At 43.1% G+C, this 17565-nt stretch overlaps 1 protein-coding gene across 1 annotated transcript; it reads left to right on the top strand.

The window, feature by feature from the left end:
* Positions 1 to 7922: 7922 nt before the first annotated feature.
* LOC136503154 (LRR receptor-like serine/threonine-protein kinase EFR) lies at positions 7923 to 10063 on the top strand. The gene is made up of 2 exons (XM_066498324.1): positions 7923 to 8029; positions 9277 to 10063. The coding sequence occupies exons 1-2, from the start codon at positions 7923 to 7925 to the stop codon at positions 10061 to 10063; spliced, it is 894 nt and encodes a 297-aa protein (XP_066354421.1).
* Positions 10064 to 17565: the final 7502 nt, after the last annotated feature.

Genomic DNA, 17565 nt, shown 5'->3' with positions numbered 1-17565 from the left:
GGCATGGCTTCCCAGTTACCTACCATTCTCTACAGGTGCAAATATGCTTTGTAAGATACACAACATGCCTCCTCACTTCTTCATCTTTGTATATCTATGTGACTTCTGCTTCTTCTGGATGCCCCTTGGTCACTTTGAGGTGGCCTAGACCCTTGGAAGCTGCAGTGAGCTGGTGTATGACAGCAGGTAAGGTTTCTCCAGTCAAGGCAGTGGAGATCTTCCTTCTCTTAGCAAACATGACCATTGTTTTCTCCTTGATAGTATCAGCCAAACAATGCATAGGTAGATCCTTGTGTTCTTTGATCCATGCATTCCAGGACTCAACTAAATTATTGTTGATGTAGTCGCATTTGATGTCACAGCTGAATTTGCTCCTGGCCCAGAGTAGGTTATGGTGCTCTTTCAACCAAGTAAGCACACCAGGGCTAGGTGCCACAACCTTGTCAAAAGAAATACTTGAATTTGTGAGGAGTATAGGCCCTAGCTGTAGGCCACATGTTTTTGGCATAGACATCTCCACTGTAATATTTCTTCATATTCTCCATCAAATGTCTGAAGCACTCTCTCTTCTCACACTGAGGCCACACTTGAGCCACTGCTGCCTCAAGACCCTTGCAAGCATCAGTGCATACTGCTAACTTGTCCATAGGTTCAATTACTTTGCTAAGCTGCTCCATGAACCAGATCCAATTTTCCTTGATTTCTGAGTCAAACAAACCAATTGCTAAAGGATACATCTAGTTATGACCATCTAATGCTTAGTCTAAGGGCAAGTGGCCATTCCACATCCCATTAAGGGTTGTGGAGTCTATACTAATGTATGGTCTACATCCATGTCTAAAACCATCTATGGTTGCCTTGAAACAATAAAAAATCTGCTGAAATGAATCTTCCCATCAACTTCTTTAGTAGTTATCTCAACTATGGTACCAGGTGATCTCATCTCTACCTCTGCCTTAAATCTATATGAAGGGGGCCGTGACGCCTAAGAGGGGGGTGAATTAGGCAACTTAAAATTCTAATTCTAAACTATGGCCTCTTTTTCTAACCTTAGCAAAACATATGCAAAAGATAAACTATCTAAATATGCAACTACGGTTTTGCTAGTGTGTTGCTATCTCTACCACAAAAGGAGTAATACAATCAATGTAAATGCGGAAGCTAAAGAGCAAGGTAGAGATATGCAAACTCTCGTCGACGACTCTGGTATTTTTACCGAGGTATCGAGAAACACGCAAGCTTCCCCCTAGTCCTCATTGGAGCCCCTTGTAAGGAATCCCTCACAAGGGCCAAGCTCCTAGTTAGGTAACTCCGTGGATAGCCTTGGACCTTCCCCACGCGCAAGTGGGTCTTCGACATGCCTTCCAACAAGCCTCTCCTGGATGCTCCCCGTCGTCTTCACTATCAAGCTTCTGATTGAAACATCGTGGGCCTTGTTCCCTCCGGTACACGGTGGTGGCCACACCACAACCACGGTTGGTGTGATCTCGCAAGACTACAAGCCCCTCTGATGTACAACAATGGTGCGTGCAAGCACCGAGTGGTAAGAGGTATGCAAACCTCACTAAACACTAGGCCTAAACCTAGAGCAAGCGCATAAGCGGCGGTCTAATCAACCTAAGCACTTCGCAAAGCGCCTACGCTAATCACCTAATAAAACACTAAGCACTATACAAGTGGAGATCACTAAAATAGTGTATCAACACCCTAGATATGTTTCCTCACCTCCACACTTCTCATTTGGCCAGTTGGGGGTTGTATTTATAAGCCCCACTGAGAAAGTAGCCGTTGGGAACAAAATCCCGCTTTTCTGCTACTGATCGGATGCTGATCACGTCCTGACCGGACGCGTCTGGTCGTCCTAACCGTTGGAGCCACGATCCACTGATCAGACGCTGCAAGCGTCCTGTCACATGCCACTAGACGCGTTTGGTCGCATTTTCACCGCTCTGGAACCTCTATGTACTCGACCGGACTCTGCTGTCCTACGTTCAGTTGATCTGCCATCAGCATCTGGTCTAGCGTTCAGTCACGCCTATTGCCGAGCCTCTTGATCAGAGCATCCGGTCACTTTCCTCCAAGGTCCGGTCACTTTTGTGAGCTCTTTTCTTTACGATCTTGCGTACGGCTTGGTTTCTATCTTTATGCTTGGACTTTGCTTGATATCTTGGGTCTTCTCTTGTGCTTCTAAGGTCTTGCCTATGGTGTTGATCATCGGATCATCACGTTGCCTTCGTCCAAGTCACGTCTTGCATCCTATTGAACTACAAAACAATCATTTGCAAATTTATTAGTCCAATTTGGTTGTGTTGGTCATCAAACATCAAAATCTAAAGTAAATGGGCCTAGGGTCCATTTTCCTTACAATCTCCCCCTTTTTGGTGATTGATGACAACACGACCAAAGCAAGTAAATAATAAAATTTTGAATTTAAAACATATTTACTTGCTAGGATGCAATGCAAGGGGCAAGATTATATGATGCTAAAAGATACTACTTGTAAGACTACATAAAAACTCATCTTGCCCTTGCAACTGTCCCCATGTGGTATTATGGATTTAAGCCTTGCTTTCTACAAATTCTCCCCATTACATAGGCAATCCATAATCCACTATCCTCCCTTTCTCGGACTATTACCACTTATAAATTATTAATGATTGCTTTTGGTCCTCTAAATTCTCCCCCTTTGGAATCAAACACCGAAAAGGAAGATATTAGTAGCATAAGGGAGGGTCAAACTTTGTGATCCTTTATGTGTAGAGTGGAATAGGTCACAAAATTTGACTCTCACATTATATAGATTAAGCTCCCCCTAAATATATGCATACATATGGTAGAAGACAAAGCATATGCATAATTGACAAATTATTGCTCAAGGGAATTTAATATATATAATGCATGGAGAAAGTATATAATTATCAAAAAGAAATCAACATGATGATATCGGTTTAGAAATACCGCATGTGGAAACCAATTTGATTTCTACCCCTTGCAATAGGTGGTGGATACTTGAAGTATGATGCTTAACTCCGAGGACTCCATTTTCCTTGCAATGAGACTACTACACACATGATAAGCTTGAAAATGTGTTAGTCTCAAAGCATCCAACTTATAGAGTAACCTCCCTCTAAATTTGTGCACACAAGTATGGAATACTTGTAGGAAACATACACAATGATTTTAGAATAAAAAATACCACTTGAAAGATGACATCACATGAATGTGAGAGTCATTTTCGAAGGCGATATTCAGGAGAAATTATCTACAATTTGGACTTTGGCACATATTAGATGAACAATTGAAGGACAAGCTATGTGCCGTGCTCCTAAACAATTTTAAACCAAGTAGGATTGCTCCAAGGAATAAGAATGAAACCAAGTAAGCCTAACATATGAAATACCTAGTGTATGCATGACAAAAGATATAAGAATGCAAATGCAAACCTAGACATGAAGAGTAACTAGGTCCTAAAAGATACCAATTGTAGGAAAAATTAAATCTAATACCATTTGAGGGAAATTGAATCTAGTTACTTAACATGGGAAGGGGAATTTAGGTCTATAGTACTCACTAACCCAGTTAGCAATGATTTTGTCCATCATGATGTACCCCATGAAATGCATCCATACTTTGCCAAGTCTCTAAATTCCCCGAAGTCCATTGGACTTCTCACTTCCCTTCCAAGATCCAAACCTTCTTGGTGCTCTTCATATTGAAAATGATCTCCTTTGGCACCCAAAAGCGTTTGACCCCATTGTTGGCTTGCTTGTTCACCTTGATGACCACCACCTTGTCATTTTTCTTCTTCTTTAGGAGATACGGTGTGGAGGCCTTCTTATCCACCTTGTTGGTGTAGGTGTTGGAGAGCTTGCTTGCTTGTTTCTTCTCTTTCTTCTTTGCTCCTCCCTCATTCTTCACCTTGCACTCATAGGACTTGTGACCTTCCTTGTGGCGCACGTAGCAAACCATGGTTTGTTCTTCATCAAGCTTCTTCACTCCCTTGACGGTGTTATCTTGATGAAGTAGGGCTTGCTTCGTCTTGTCTTTCACTTGAGTCAAGTCTTTAGTAAGGCGAGCTACTTCTTGCTTGAGTTGCTCATTCTCCTTTGCAACCTCTTATGTGCATGTATCTACAACAACTTTCTCAACACAAGCTTAGTTGCACAAAGGTGAGTCTAAACATAAATCATTATAAGAAGTAGAGGCATCCTTTTTAGACATGTTAAAGATAGAACTTTCCTTTTTAGATGCCTTGGTGGGAGTTGTATTAATAGCTTCAAGATTAGCAACTTTATTAGTTAGCTCATCACAATGTTTGCATATGGTTTCCATTTTTGCAAGCAAACTTTTATAACCATCTTGTGAGCTAGCTAACTTCTCTTTTAATTTTTCATTTTTCTTTACAAGATGCTCATCATTGATTGTGCATGCATTTGTTGTTGCAACTAGCCTTAAGTTGCTCAATTTCAGTAGATAGTTCAACATTGAGATTAGCAAAATTCTCATATTGTTCAAGCAAAGTTTTATAAGCTTCTTGTGAACTATCTAGCTTTTCTTTTAAATTTTTGAGCTTCTTTTGTTGACTAGTGTAAATTTTAGCATAATTAAGATTTTGTTGCACAATTTCATCATAAGAAGGCATATCATCATCACTATCACTCTCACTAGAGGATGGGCTTTCGTTACCTCATGCCATAAGGCACACACGAGAAGAGCTTGATGATGAGTGCTTGCGACCTCGCCTCTTGTGATAGTGTTCTTCTTCACTTGAAGAATCATCCCATGATCTTATTGATATGAGGGCTTGGTTCTTGCATGCCTTCTTCTTTGTCTTGGGTGTGGGCTTGTTTAGACAAACTTCCACAAAGTGCCCCAACTCGCTGCATCCATAGCATCATCTCTTTCTTTGCTTATTTATTTAATTGGTAAAAATGAGATCTTGAATTTGGATGGGCACACCCTTAATATTGAGCCTTTGGATCATCTTCTCCACCTTATTGATTAATTTAATTGATTCTTCATCAAGGTCGGAGGTGGAGGAGGAAGATTGATCATCATTACTTGAATCATCATCATCATCATCATCATCGTCCTCATCTTCTTCTTCATCTTCACTTGAGGAGCTTGAGCTTGAGCTTGTCTCAACTTGCTTGCCCTTCATCTTCTTTTTCTCGCTACATGCGAGAGCTTTGCCTTTGCTTGATGAAGAAGCTTCTTCTTGACCCATCTTACATGACATTTCAAATGCCACTATCTTGCTAATGACTATGCCTGAGGTCATGGTGCTTAAGTCCTCCATATTGTGAAGGATGGTGATGATGCTTGCATATTTCTTTTATGGTAGCATAGAGATGATCTTCCTCATGATGTCCGCATCATCTAGCTTTATTAATCCTATTGAATGGAGCTCATTGATAATTAGATTCAAACGAGAATACATATTACGAACAAGCTCATCATCATTTATTGTAAAGGAATTATAATTTTGTTTAGCTAGACGATGTTTTTACTCACGGACATTACTTGTGCTGTCATGGAGCTCTTGGAGTTTTAACCAAATTTCATGTGCCATATTTAAAGTGAACACTTGGTTAAACACATCCATGCTAAATGATTCAAACAAGCAATTTTTAGCTCTAGCATTGAAATACATTTCTTTTTCATCACTCTTTGTGGGTTTTTCGGGATTCTTGATGGGTTTCATTCCGTCACGAGTGACTCTCCATACATCCAAATCAACTGTATCAAGATGGCAAGCCATTCTAGCCTTATAGTAAGGGAAGTTAGTGCCGTCAAAGTGCGGAGGCCTAGAGGTATCCATCCCAACCACTCTAAATAGCGTCGGCTCAATGGCGGTTAAGCCAAAGGTCCAAATTGAACCAACCAGCTCTGATACCAATTGAAGGGGACCATGACGCCTAAGAGGAGGGGTGAATTAGGCAACTTAAAATTCTAATTCTAAACTATGGTGTCTTTTTCTAACCTTAGCAAAACCTATGCAAAAGATAAACTATCTAAATATGCAACTACGGTTTTACTAGTGTGTTGCTATCTCTACCACAAAAGGAGTAATACAATCAATGTAAAAACGGAAGCTAAAGAGCAAGGTAGAGATATGCAAACTCCCATCGACGACTCTGATATTTTTATCGAGGTATCGAGAAGCACGCAAGCTTCCCCCTAGTCCTCGTTGAAGCCCCTCGTAAGGAATCCCTTGCAAGGGCCAAGCTCCTAGTTGGGTAACTCCGTGGATAGCCTTAGACCTTCCCCACGCGCAAGTGGGTCTCCGACGTGTCTTCTGGCAAGCCTCTCCCGGATGCTCCCCGCCGTCTTCACTATCAAGCTTCTGGCTGAAACACCACGAGCCTTGTTCCCTCCGGTACACGGTGGCGGCCACACCACAACCGCGGTTGGTGTGATCTCGCAAGACTACAAGCCCCTCTGATGTACAATAATGGTGCACGCAAGCACTGAGTGGTAAGAGGTATGCAACCCTCACTAAACAATAGGCCTAAACCTAGAGCAAGCGCATAAGCGGTGGTCTAATCAACCTAAGCACTTCGCAAAGCGCCTACGCTAATCACCTAATAAAACACTAAGCACTATGTAAGTGGAGATCACTAAAATGGTGTATCAACACCCTAGATATGTTTCCTCAACTCCACACTTCTCATTTGGCCGGTTGAGGGTTGTATTTATAAGCCCCACTAAGAAAGTAGTCGTTGGGGACGAAATCCCGCTTTTCTGCTACTGACTAGACGCTGATCACGTCCTGACCGGACACGTCCGGTCGTCCCGACCGTTGGAGCTACGATCCACTGATTCGACGCTACGAGCGTCCGGTCACATGCCACCGGACGTGTCCGGTCATATTTTCGCCGCTCTGGAACCTCTCTGTACTCGATCGGACTCTGTTATCATGCGTCTGGTTGATCTGCCGCCAGTGTCCGGTCCAGCGGCCGGTCACGCCTGTTGCTGAGCCTCTTGATCGGAGCGTCCGATCACTTTCCTCCAGTATCCGGTCACTTCTATGAGCTCGTTTCTTTGCGATCTTGCGTACGGCTTGGTTCTTATCTTCATGCTTGGACTTTGCTTGATATCTTGGGTCTTCTCTTGTGCTTCTAAGGTCTTGCCTATGGTGTTGATCATCGGATCATCATGTTGCCTTCGTCCAAGTCACGTCTTGCATCCTATTGAACTACAAAACAATCACTTGCAAATTTATTAGTCCAATTTGGTTGTGTTGGTCATCAAACACCAAAATCCAAAGTAAATAGGCCTATGGTCCATTTTCCTTACACTATACAACCAATCAAAGGAGTCATCTCACTTACCAAAAAGCTTGTTGGCTGCTCTCTGTCTACCATACACTACAGTTTGGTAGGGGATCTCAATCTTGTATTTGGTCTGCAGCTCCTCCTGCACTTCCTTTGGACTCATGCTTGGCTTCTTCTTGAGTAGTGGAATAGCCCTCTCTGCCACCCAAGCTTGTGAGGCCATCCTACCAACCACTCTGCTTCTAGCCATAGTTCATGCTCCTGCGGTGACATTTCTACTTGCCCGTACTCACCATCAGCAACATACTTAGAAACCTTAACAACTAATCTAAACGCGTTGCCAGGATCAATCCTGACACAATAACAAACAGAAACACTAATAAAACTGTTAGACACTATCCTACTACACACCATCTTTCCAATCCGGAATCAAAGTGAGGACGAAGTGCACTGAAGTTTAACTTACCAAATAGGGCAACCACTCCAATCCATTGCGTCTCCTTCAATCTCCACCGCAACAGAAGCCACTACATCAACGGCCTACGAAGCAAGGAAGGCGAACAATTTCACCATCACTGGTAGAAACCCTAACATAACCTACAATCCCATCAAAACCAGTGCAATAAAACGAGCGGGATGGCGACAATGGCAGTCCACACGTACCTTCAATCCATCGAGAAAGCTGGGAGAGGAAGGAGGGAGAGGAAGGCGGTGGCGTCGTCGGATGGCGGCGGCGGCGGCGGAGGGCTACGGCGAGACCGGGAAGACGAAGAACGAGCGGGGAAATGGGCCGGGCGAGGCGACTGAGTGCGGCCCGCCTGGGTGGCTGGGTTAGCAGCAGAGGGCAGGGGCAGCCGCGGTCATTTGCCACCCCTTGCTGCCTCGGATCCGACGTGGACCCACGCGCTGTCGTGCCACGAGTGCAAATGTGGCATTTTTGTATCTCTTCTCTCGATTGCGTGCTATAATCGTATTGCCATCCGTTGAAGTGAGATCTCAGGAGGGGGCGTCCGCTCCAAAAACTTGCAGTTGCAGCGCTGCCTCGCAGTCGGACCGGGCCAACCAGGCTGGCAACAATGGGAGGTGTTAGCCCAGCAAAGGCCGAGGACCATCTACCGGTAAGAATTGATCCGTGAATTCCACGGCCCACGGAGAGGAGAGAGGGGATCCCGGTTCTAGTCGCTGTCATCAGGTCAGTTATGCAGCGCTAATTCAGCACAGTGTTTTTCTCTTTTAACAAATCGACATAAGCATCAGCGTAAACCAAATCTCAGCGAAACAAACAGGGCTATATGCGGGCCACGCGAGCATCACTCGTGTTGCCCTCGAAATCCTGGCCACCCATATCAATAGGATTTACCCTTGCCAGTCTTGATGGTTGCATTCACATGTCACAGAGCTCAATTCTGTTCTCCAATGATTTGCATATAAATGCATGCATAGGCGTTGACGCGCCCTTTTTCTAGTCTCACTCGAAAGCTACCGCTCCAACAGCCGAGAGGGACGGCACCGAGTGCCCAACGACGAATTGAAGCGTCCTCTATAAGCGGTCAAGCTACGGCAAGGCAATTTAACCACCGCCTGGAGCCTTGGCCAGAGGAACTAGCTAGTCGCAACATCGACCGGCCCAGGGGAAGATCTTGCTGTGATTTCGCAGATTAGCTCCAAACACCAAGCAGAGGTTTCCCTACTGATTCTTCTCTTCATTAGTATTTTTATGTACACTCCATAGTTCATTCGTGATCATATTTCTTGCTCTCAAATGTTAATCATGAATTATAAGATAATAAAACTAATTATGTTACTCATGAATTATGCATTTATTACGAAAAAAAGATATGTTGGGTTAGTTACCTAGGGATGATTTCTCGATTGAATGCTGGCCATGCCTTAACATTTGCAGGTATTATATAACAATAAAGGGAATGGATTTCGTCCAACTAGACAGTCGGACTATGTTTGCACTATTACTATTACTGCTAATCTTTTATGGATCTAGCAACACCCATTGCTCAGCTAGTGTCCCAGAAAACAGCAAGGACATGGCTTCATTGGTTGATTTCAAGCAAGCCATCACCAAGGATCCAAGTGGAGTTCTGAACAGCTGGAACACCAGCATGCCCTTTTGCCAGTGGATGGGCGTCGCATGCAGCCGTAGGCACCCTGGTCGTGTCGCCGCACTACAACTCGGCGGCCAAAGTTTGACGGGCATACTAACCCCATCGCTTGGGAACTTGACGTTCCTCAGGGCACTCAACCTCTCCTCTAATTACTTTTCTGGCCATTTACCACATCTTCAACATCTCTACAGGCTGGAGGTCCTTGATCTGAGCAGCAACCTATTACAAGGGGTTATTCCAGATACCCTCACCAACTGTTCAAATCTTAGATCAATACACCTAGCCTACAACTTCCTAGAAGGTGAAATTCCCCTAAACGTTGGCCTCCTCCCAGAGTTATCAACTCTATATCTTTCTGAGAATAATCTGACCGGAACCATTCCACCAACTCTGAATAACACTAGGTTGAGAGTAATTGCCCTTGCAAATAATAAGCTTACAGGAGGCATTCCCTATGAGCTTGGATCTTTGGATTTGTTTATTTTATATCTCGGTGGAAATATGTTATCAGGTGGATTCCCATTCCCCCTCCTGTTTAACCTGTCCTACCTCGGAGGGCTTGACTTGGGTATGAACATGTTGGGCGGGGAGTTGCCATCCTACATTGGCGACGTCCTCCCTAATCTGCAAGTGCTTGTGCTGGGTGGTAACATGTTTGCAGATTAGGGAGGCAATTGCTAAATATGTCATCTAACAATTTTGTCGGTCAAGTCCCGACTTCTCTTGGTAAGCTTCCTGGGCTATATTACCTAAACCTTGAGGACAACAATCTTGAAGCATCTACTGCACAGGGATGGGAATTCTTAGCAGCCTTGGCGAACTGCAGTTTTCTCAATAAGATCTCACTAGCTAAGAATCAGCTAAGCGGAGATATTCCTAGTTATATCGGTCATCTGTCCACTCAGATGGAAGAACTATATTTGGACGACAACTACGGAACTACCTAACAGGAACAGTGCCCCCAAGCATAGCGAACTTGACTGGCTTGACTAAGCTGAGTCTAAATAACAACTGTCTTCGAGGTACACTTGGATGAGTTCTCAGAGTGAAAACTATGATCTACAAGCAACTTCAGTAGATCAGCTTCAATGGCCCCATGTTAGGGCCTTTTTGTTTTACAATATTGTGATTATGGTTTCTGGACCGAAAAATATGAGCAAAATGTTTGCTTGTTCTTAGTCCCATCGATCCACGTAACTCGTGTTTTTCAATAAACAGTTTGCGGGGCTCTCCGTCGGGCGTCGGCGGCGTCCGCTCCGGGGCTCGCTCCAAAAACCTCCGACCGGGTGGAACGCGATTCATCGGGCCGGCCCAACTGGGCTGGTAAGAATAGGAAGCGTTAGCCCAAAAGAAAAGGCCCATCTAATGGTAAGAATTGATCGGTGGATGCCAAAGAGGAAGGAGATCCGACTTCTAGTCAGTACGTGTCGCCAAAGAAACGCCGGCAGTCAAAGCGAAACGAACAGTTATTTTACTTCATAGATTTTTACTACTCTCTCTGTCCCAAATTATAGATCATTCCAACATTCTTGGAGAGTCAAAGCTTATTAAGTTTAACCAAACTTATATAATAAAATAATAACATTTTATGATAGCATGTAAGTATCATTTAGATTTTTTATTAATTATATTTTTATAGTATACCTATTTGATATCATAAATTTTCGTACTTCACTCTATAGTTTTGATCAAATTTGATGAAGCTTTGGCTCTCCAAGAAAATTAGAATGACTTATAATTTAGAATAAAGCAATACATACGAACAATTATGCAATGAATTTATTATATTTATTATTCTTAGTTTCCGCCTCCGGAGTCGAGAAAACTGAAACTTATCATGATGCAAAAGGGATTCGATGGATTACCATTATCGAATTGGGTCCACCTGCTAAAATGCCATTGTGCTGATTTCTTTGAAAATTTAATTACTTTTTTATTCCATCCATTTTTTTCATTCCCATTTACCCCTATATAGAACCTTATCTCTTTCATCCGTTTCCTAGGAGAGGTAACCACGCATGAAAAAAGGAAAAAAAAAATCATTTTGCCTCCGTCAACTATTATGAAAGTCAGTTTTTTCTCCCTCAACTCTAAAACTAGAAATAGTTCTTTTCTCATCTCTCAAAAGTTAAAACCAGTTACTTGATCGCTATGGTTGCTTTCCTCAGTGTTTTTTTCTTTTTCTTTTATGTTTATTTTGGCTGTATTTTTGAAAAATCATAGTCAATAAAAAAAATCATAAAATGAAAAATCCAATTGTATTGGACTTCACATAAGTATCTCTAGACAGTGAACAAATGATATACTATGATTTAGCACAAAGTTTTTGTTGTAACTTTAGATCTATTATTTTCTATAATTAATTCATAGCTACATTTTCTCTGGTCTAGTTATGGTGAAGTTTTTATGGTGAATTAATCATTGTATGCTTGAGCTGTAGAAAAAATTTCATGCTCACATATATGATTGACTTATAGATTTATGGATGTTTATCTAGATAAAACTACAACTCGATCATACATGATCTAATGAGCATGAAATTTTTACTTCAGCTCAAGCAGGTAATGATTAGCCCAACATACAAATTTAATCATAATTGGACTAGAGCAACTTTAACTATGAATTAATTACAGAAAAACATAAATCTAAAGTTATAGTAAAAACTTTGTGCTAAAGCATAATATACGATATGTTCATTGTGTAGATCTATTCAGGTAGAGTCGAACACAATTAGATTTTCTATTTTATGATTTTTTGTGATTTAGTAGATTTTTCAAAGATTTAGCCACAATAAACATAAAATAAAAAAAGAAAAAACACTGAAGGAAATAGCCATGGAGGTCCGATTTTGAGAGACGAGGGAGGAACTATTTCTAATTTTAGAGTTGAGGAAGGAAAGACTGACTTTTGCGACAGATGAGGACGTGAAATGGGGTTTTTCCTAAAAAAACATATGCACGCATACCAAGACGCTACCGCCAGGAATATTCCTGCCCAGCAGGTTACTGTCGAACTTAAAAAAAGAAGATATAGAGGGTGTTTGGTTCTTTAGTCGCTCCTAAAATTCATGTCACATCGAATGTTTAGATACTAATAAAGAGCATTAAATATAGATTAATTACAAAACCAATTACATAGATGATGCTAAATTGCGAGACGGTTTTTTAAGTCTAATTAATCTATCATTAGCACATGTTTACTATAGCACCACGTTGTCAAATCTTGGACTAATTAGGCTTAAAAGATTCGTCTCGCAAATTAGTCGCAAGTTGTGTAATTAGTCTATATTTAATACTCCATGCATGTGTCTAAACATTCGATGTGACAGAAAATTTAGGAGCGCCTGTAGAAACCAAACACCCCCATAGTTGGGCGACGGCGCCGCATTTCAAGCATTGGGGGTGGCGGGCGGCGAGGGTGTTTGGTTACGAGAGCTAAATTTTAGTCTCTGTCAAATTGGATGTTTTGGCACTCACCGAGAGTATTAAACATAGATTAATTATAAAACTAATTACATAGATTGAGTCTAATTTACGAGACAAATCTATTAAGTCTAATTATTCTATGATTTGATAATATGGTGCTACAGTAAACATGTGCTAATCATAAATTAATTATGCTTAATAGAATCATCTCGTTAATTAGTCTACTACTCCGCAATTAGTTTTATAATTAGCTCATATTTAGTCCTCCTAGTTAAACCACCAAACATCTAATATGACATGGACTAAACTTTAATAAGGTTTTGAGTTTGGGTTTAGGGATAAAATAGGAATGAAACTTTGGTCCGAATAAAAATAATAATTAAATTGGAGAGAAATCAGCACAATAACATTTAGGCCTTGTTTAGTTTTTCGATGTCACATCGGGTGTTATACAGGGGTGTTGCATGTGGTGTTCGGATACTAATAAAAAAACAAGTTACAGAATCTGTCTGTAAACCGCGAGACGAATTTATTAAGCCTAATTAATCTGTCATTAGTACATGTATTACTGTAGCATTTTATTGTCAAATCATGGACTAATTAGACTTAAAAGATTCATCTTGCAAATTACTCGCAAACTGTGTAATTAGTTATTTTTTAGTCTATATTTAATACTTTACGTAGGTGTTGATATGACATGGTGTAAAGTTTTTGAATAGGAACTAAATAAGGCCTTAAGCAAGTATTGATAATGGTAATCTGACTAATCCATTTTGCAGGATGGTAAACAACCTAAATTTTATTTTATGATGGCAAAATTCAATTTTCTCTTCTGAGCGCGCAGACACCGAGCTCGCTGTCCTGGACTCCTGGGCGAGCTCCTCGTTATCCTGTCCACCAGCAAGAATCAAATGTGCCTCCAGCCCGAATCGATTCAACCATTTCTACATTCGGTTGTATAGTCCCGTACTCCATTTCTCTTTCCGAACTTACCAGAATCACAGAGATCCCCAACAAACTCTCCCCCATCGTCCACCCCCCTCTCCCCATTCCCATCGACGCAGCCCCACGTCCATGGCGACGCCGACGCGCTCGGGCGCCAGCGCTGCCTCCACCTGCATCCCGGACGAGCTCGTTGTTGCGCTTGACCGGGTATCCATTGGGAACCCCACCCGTCGCGTCACCCCCGACTTCATCAGCGACGGCGCCCTGGTGGCGTTTCGCAGCGTCTCCACTGGGAGCCGTAGCCGTAGGGGCACCCCGGCCTCCGGCAATGGCGCCGCCTCCGCCCGGATCCCCGACGACCTCCTCGCGCTCGGCCGCTTCTCTGCTACGAGCCGTACCGGTGGGGGCACCCCCTCGTCCGGCGACATCCCTGACGAGGTCGTCGTGGAGCTTGACCGCGCCTCCACGGGGAGCCGTAGCCGTAGGGGCACCCCGCCCTCCGGCGGCGATGGCGCCTCCTCCGCCCGGATCCCCGACGACCTCCTCGCGCTCAGCCGCCTCTCCGCTACGAGCCGTACCGGTGGGGGCACCCCCTCGTCCGGCGACATCCCTGACGAGCTGGTCGTGGAGCTTCACCGCGCCTCCACTGGGAACCGTACCCGTGGGGCCACCCCCGTGTCCAGCACCCTCAACACCGCCGCAGTCCCCGCCTCGACGACTATCGCGGACCTCCCCGACCATCTCCTGCAGGACATCTTGAGGCTGCTGCCTGATTGGTCTTCAATCTTCAGCGCGTCGTTCGTTTGCCATTCTTGGCGCAGGATTATCACTTCGCCTGCCAACCGGAGCTTCCTGGATGATTTTTTGGGCTCCCATCCGCCACCCCTCCTCGGGTTCTACTTCGAGCTCGGACCGCCACACCACCTGAGCTTCGCTCCCGTCGCACCTCTTGATCCCATCCTCTCAGGCATCCTCGAATGGGGCGACTTCCTTCTCGACCATGTTCCGAGACTACAGGAGGGGGAGGGACCCAACCCTGCAGAGTGGGAGGTCAAGGATAGCCAAGAGGGTTACCTGCTGTTGTCGTGGTCCGAGACTGGGGAGCTGGCCGTCTATGAGCCCTTGAGCATGTCTGTTGCTTTTATTGAGACACCACAGTTCGTACATCATCATGCTCCTTATGACCTGCATTTGGCTGTTCCGATGGAAGATCCAGTCCGTGTTGTTTGTGTCTGTCATATGGATGGGTCGACAGTGGAGATCTCCGTGTGTGATGTTTCTGACATGCTCGGTTGGAGAAGAGTTGGAAGGGTCGAGACTGCAGTGCCCTGGAGCAGGATGGATACTCGTGCAGTTCAAGCGGGAGGAAAACTTTTCTGGCCTTATCTTGATCGGGATAAGATGTGCCAATTCGATGTGTTTACATGTGGTATCAGCTGGGTTGATGTACCTCCACATTCTTTTGACTTCACAGTGGGATTTACTGAATGTCAGCAGATGCTTTTGGTATCAGTGCTTAGGTCCACCGTAAGTATCTGGGAGGAAAATGTCAACAATGATGATGGTGGGAACATCGGTTGGAATCTGAAGACATTTGTGCTCAGCTCGGTCTTTGCTAGTCTCTTCGGATCTCCATTGGAGACTCACTCCGATTTGGTGGTTATCTCAGCACACCATGACTTTGCTTACCTCTGTGCTCTGCAATATTTGGAATCACCTGATGCTCCTTGGGTCCTTTTCTCACTGTGCATGAGGACGGGAGAAATTCAAATGATTATCCAGTCAGATCTGTTTGCGGAGAGGGTCCACCCTATTCACTTCCTGGCCTGAATTTGATGTGTGTGCTGTGTTGCAACAATCAATTCGCTGTGTTTCTGTGTTTCAGATATGTGCACAGTATTGTCCTGATCAAGTTGTTTCGAGTTTCTACCCATCGTACAGCTTGATGACTGAGATTTGTAAATGTGTGGAGTACAGGGAATCAATTGTGGTCATCATTTACGATTTACGGCATGTCTCTTTTCTTCGTTAAACACTAGGTCATGGGTAACCATACTTTGCAAGTTTACTCCTGAAATCTGTAATACATGTTACCTTCGTTGAATATCATTGTTGTATGTGCAATATACTGTTCTCTTTGTTCCTCTCTGTTTCTATTTCAGTTCTATTATACATTTATGCATTGTCCTGTTTCATGCTGCATGAACTACCAAATACGTTCTGTGATTTCGTTTCGAAGTATAAATTAATGATTCAGCTTCACCAATGCTTATCTTTTTCAAATTTATCAAATTCCATGGGTCCAAAGAATTAAGTACGTTATGAGCATCTTTGTGGATCCACAATACTGGTTGCATTGTAAATTTGCTTTGAAACTGATCGTACTAAAGTAGGCTATGAATAATTTTAGTATGATGTTGGAGTTACGGTAAAGGAACTCGTATTGCAGTTATGTCCTTTATGGAGTAAAGGAAATTGATTGGAAGATTGGATGAGAGAACACTTTCATATGACATGCTGCATATATCTTATCTTGGGCTGTTCAGATGTGCCAAGGATTTGTAATTGCATTATATCATAGGTATGGCTATGTTTAAGCAAATTCCATCACACTCAGTATTGAAAATACTACCTTTGAAGGACTAGAGAAAATTCCTTTGCAGTTCCTTTTTCTTTTGTGGAGGTATGATAAATGTCATGCATAATATATGGTTGCAGACCCATGATTTATGCACTGTATTATTCCCCTTTTTGACCTAAGTTGTCATCATAATCGGCGCAGTACTCCAGCTGTTCCCTGACACTCTCCAGTCTACGCTTTGCTGTGATTATTTTAGATCTAAGCGGCATAGCGATTGGGGAGGAGAGGACATGAAGAACTTATGCTGGGACTTGTGTGGAATCGGGCATTGCTCGATCTTTTTTTATTATTGAACTTATGCTGGGACTTGTGTGGAATCGGGCATTGGTCGATCTTTTTTTTATTATTATTATTGTTGGCCTGATCGGTTATCAAGACATGGGAATTATGAACAGTTGGATGCTTGAGAGATTAGATCTTTGAACTGAGCTAGTCACTCTTACGCTTACCATTTGATATGATTTTCATGATACTATCAATTTTTTTTAAAAAAAAAAAGTATAGCAGGAATTCTGCCTATGATATAATAATATTTTTCCTCAAACTTTCGGGCATTTAAGAAATGCCTTGAACGGAACTACAGAAGGGTGCTGCACTTGGATGAACTGAAAACTATACGTTCTGGTGTTTGAATTCATACAGTGATTTGTGCGCCCCTTAGCATCTTCCATATTGGCAGAAAAATATGAGCATTCAGAATTTCAGATTTAGGCTCCCATGTTACACAGGTAAGGACAGTAGGCTCAACTTATTCCATTTACTTAACACGTGGAGTACCACTTTACGTTCGGTTCGCTGAAAAGCCATGGCTGAGAGTAGCGGATTCCATACCATCGAGTGACGCGCCTGTGCATGTCTGGTGGGTTTCGAGATTCATTCATAGAATGTAGGATCACTGGCATCTGTGTGTATCTGATATTTGTTTCATCTCTGCTCCTACTCCGTAGCATCTTTCATACCGTAGAGCGACGAGCCTGTATGTCTGGTGGGCCTTTTCAGTCTAAATTATAAATCAAGTTAAACCCACTTCATCTAGTTTATATGACCGATTGCTCCTCTGTTGACCGGCTGCTGATCCTGGTCAAAGACGATCCTCCGCATCCATTGACGATCCGACAGCTGGGCTCGCTTCTTCTTCTTCTTCTAGTATTCGGCCT

Source organism: Miscanthus floridulus, chromosome 14 (genome assembly GCF_019320115.1).
Source record: "Miscanthus floridulus cultivar M001 chromosome 14, ASM1932011v1, whole genome shotgun sequence".
Lineage (NCBI taxonomy): Eukaryota > Viridiplantae > Streptophyta > Magnoliopsida > Poales > Poaceae > Miscanthus > Miscanthus floridulus.
This window is presented reverse-complemented; position numbering and strand designations above follow the sequence as displayed.

Coding starts and splice junctions, on each gene's coding strand:
- LOC136503154 (XM_066498324.1), top strand. CDS start 7,923: ATGGCAGTCCACACGTACCTTCAATCCATCGAGAAAGCTGGGAGAGGA. Junction 8,030..9,276: donor GGCGGCGGCGGAGGGCTACG/GCGAGACCGGGA, acceptor TTATGGATCTAG/CAACACCCATTGCTCAGCTA.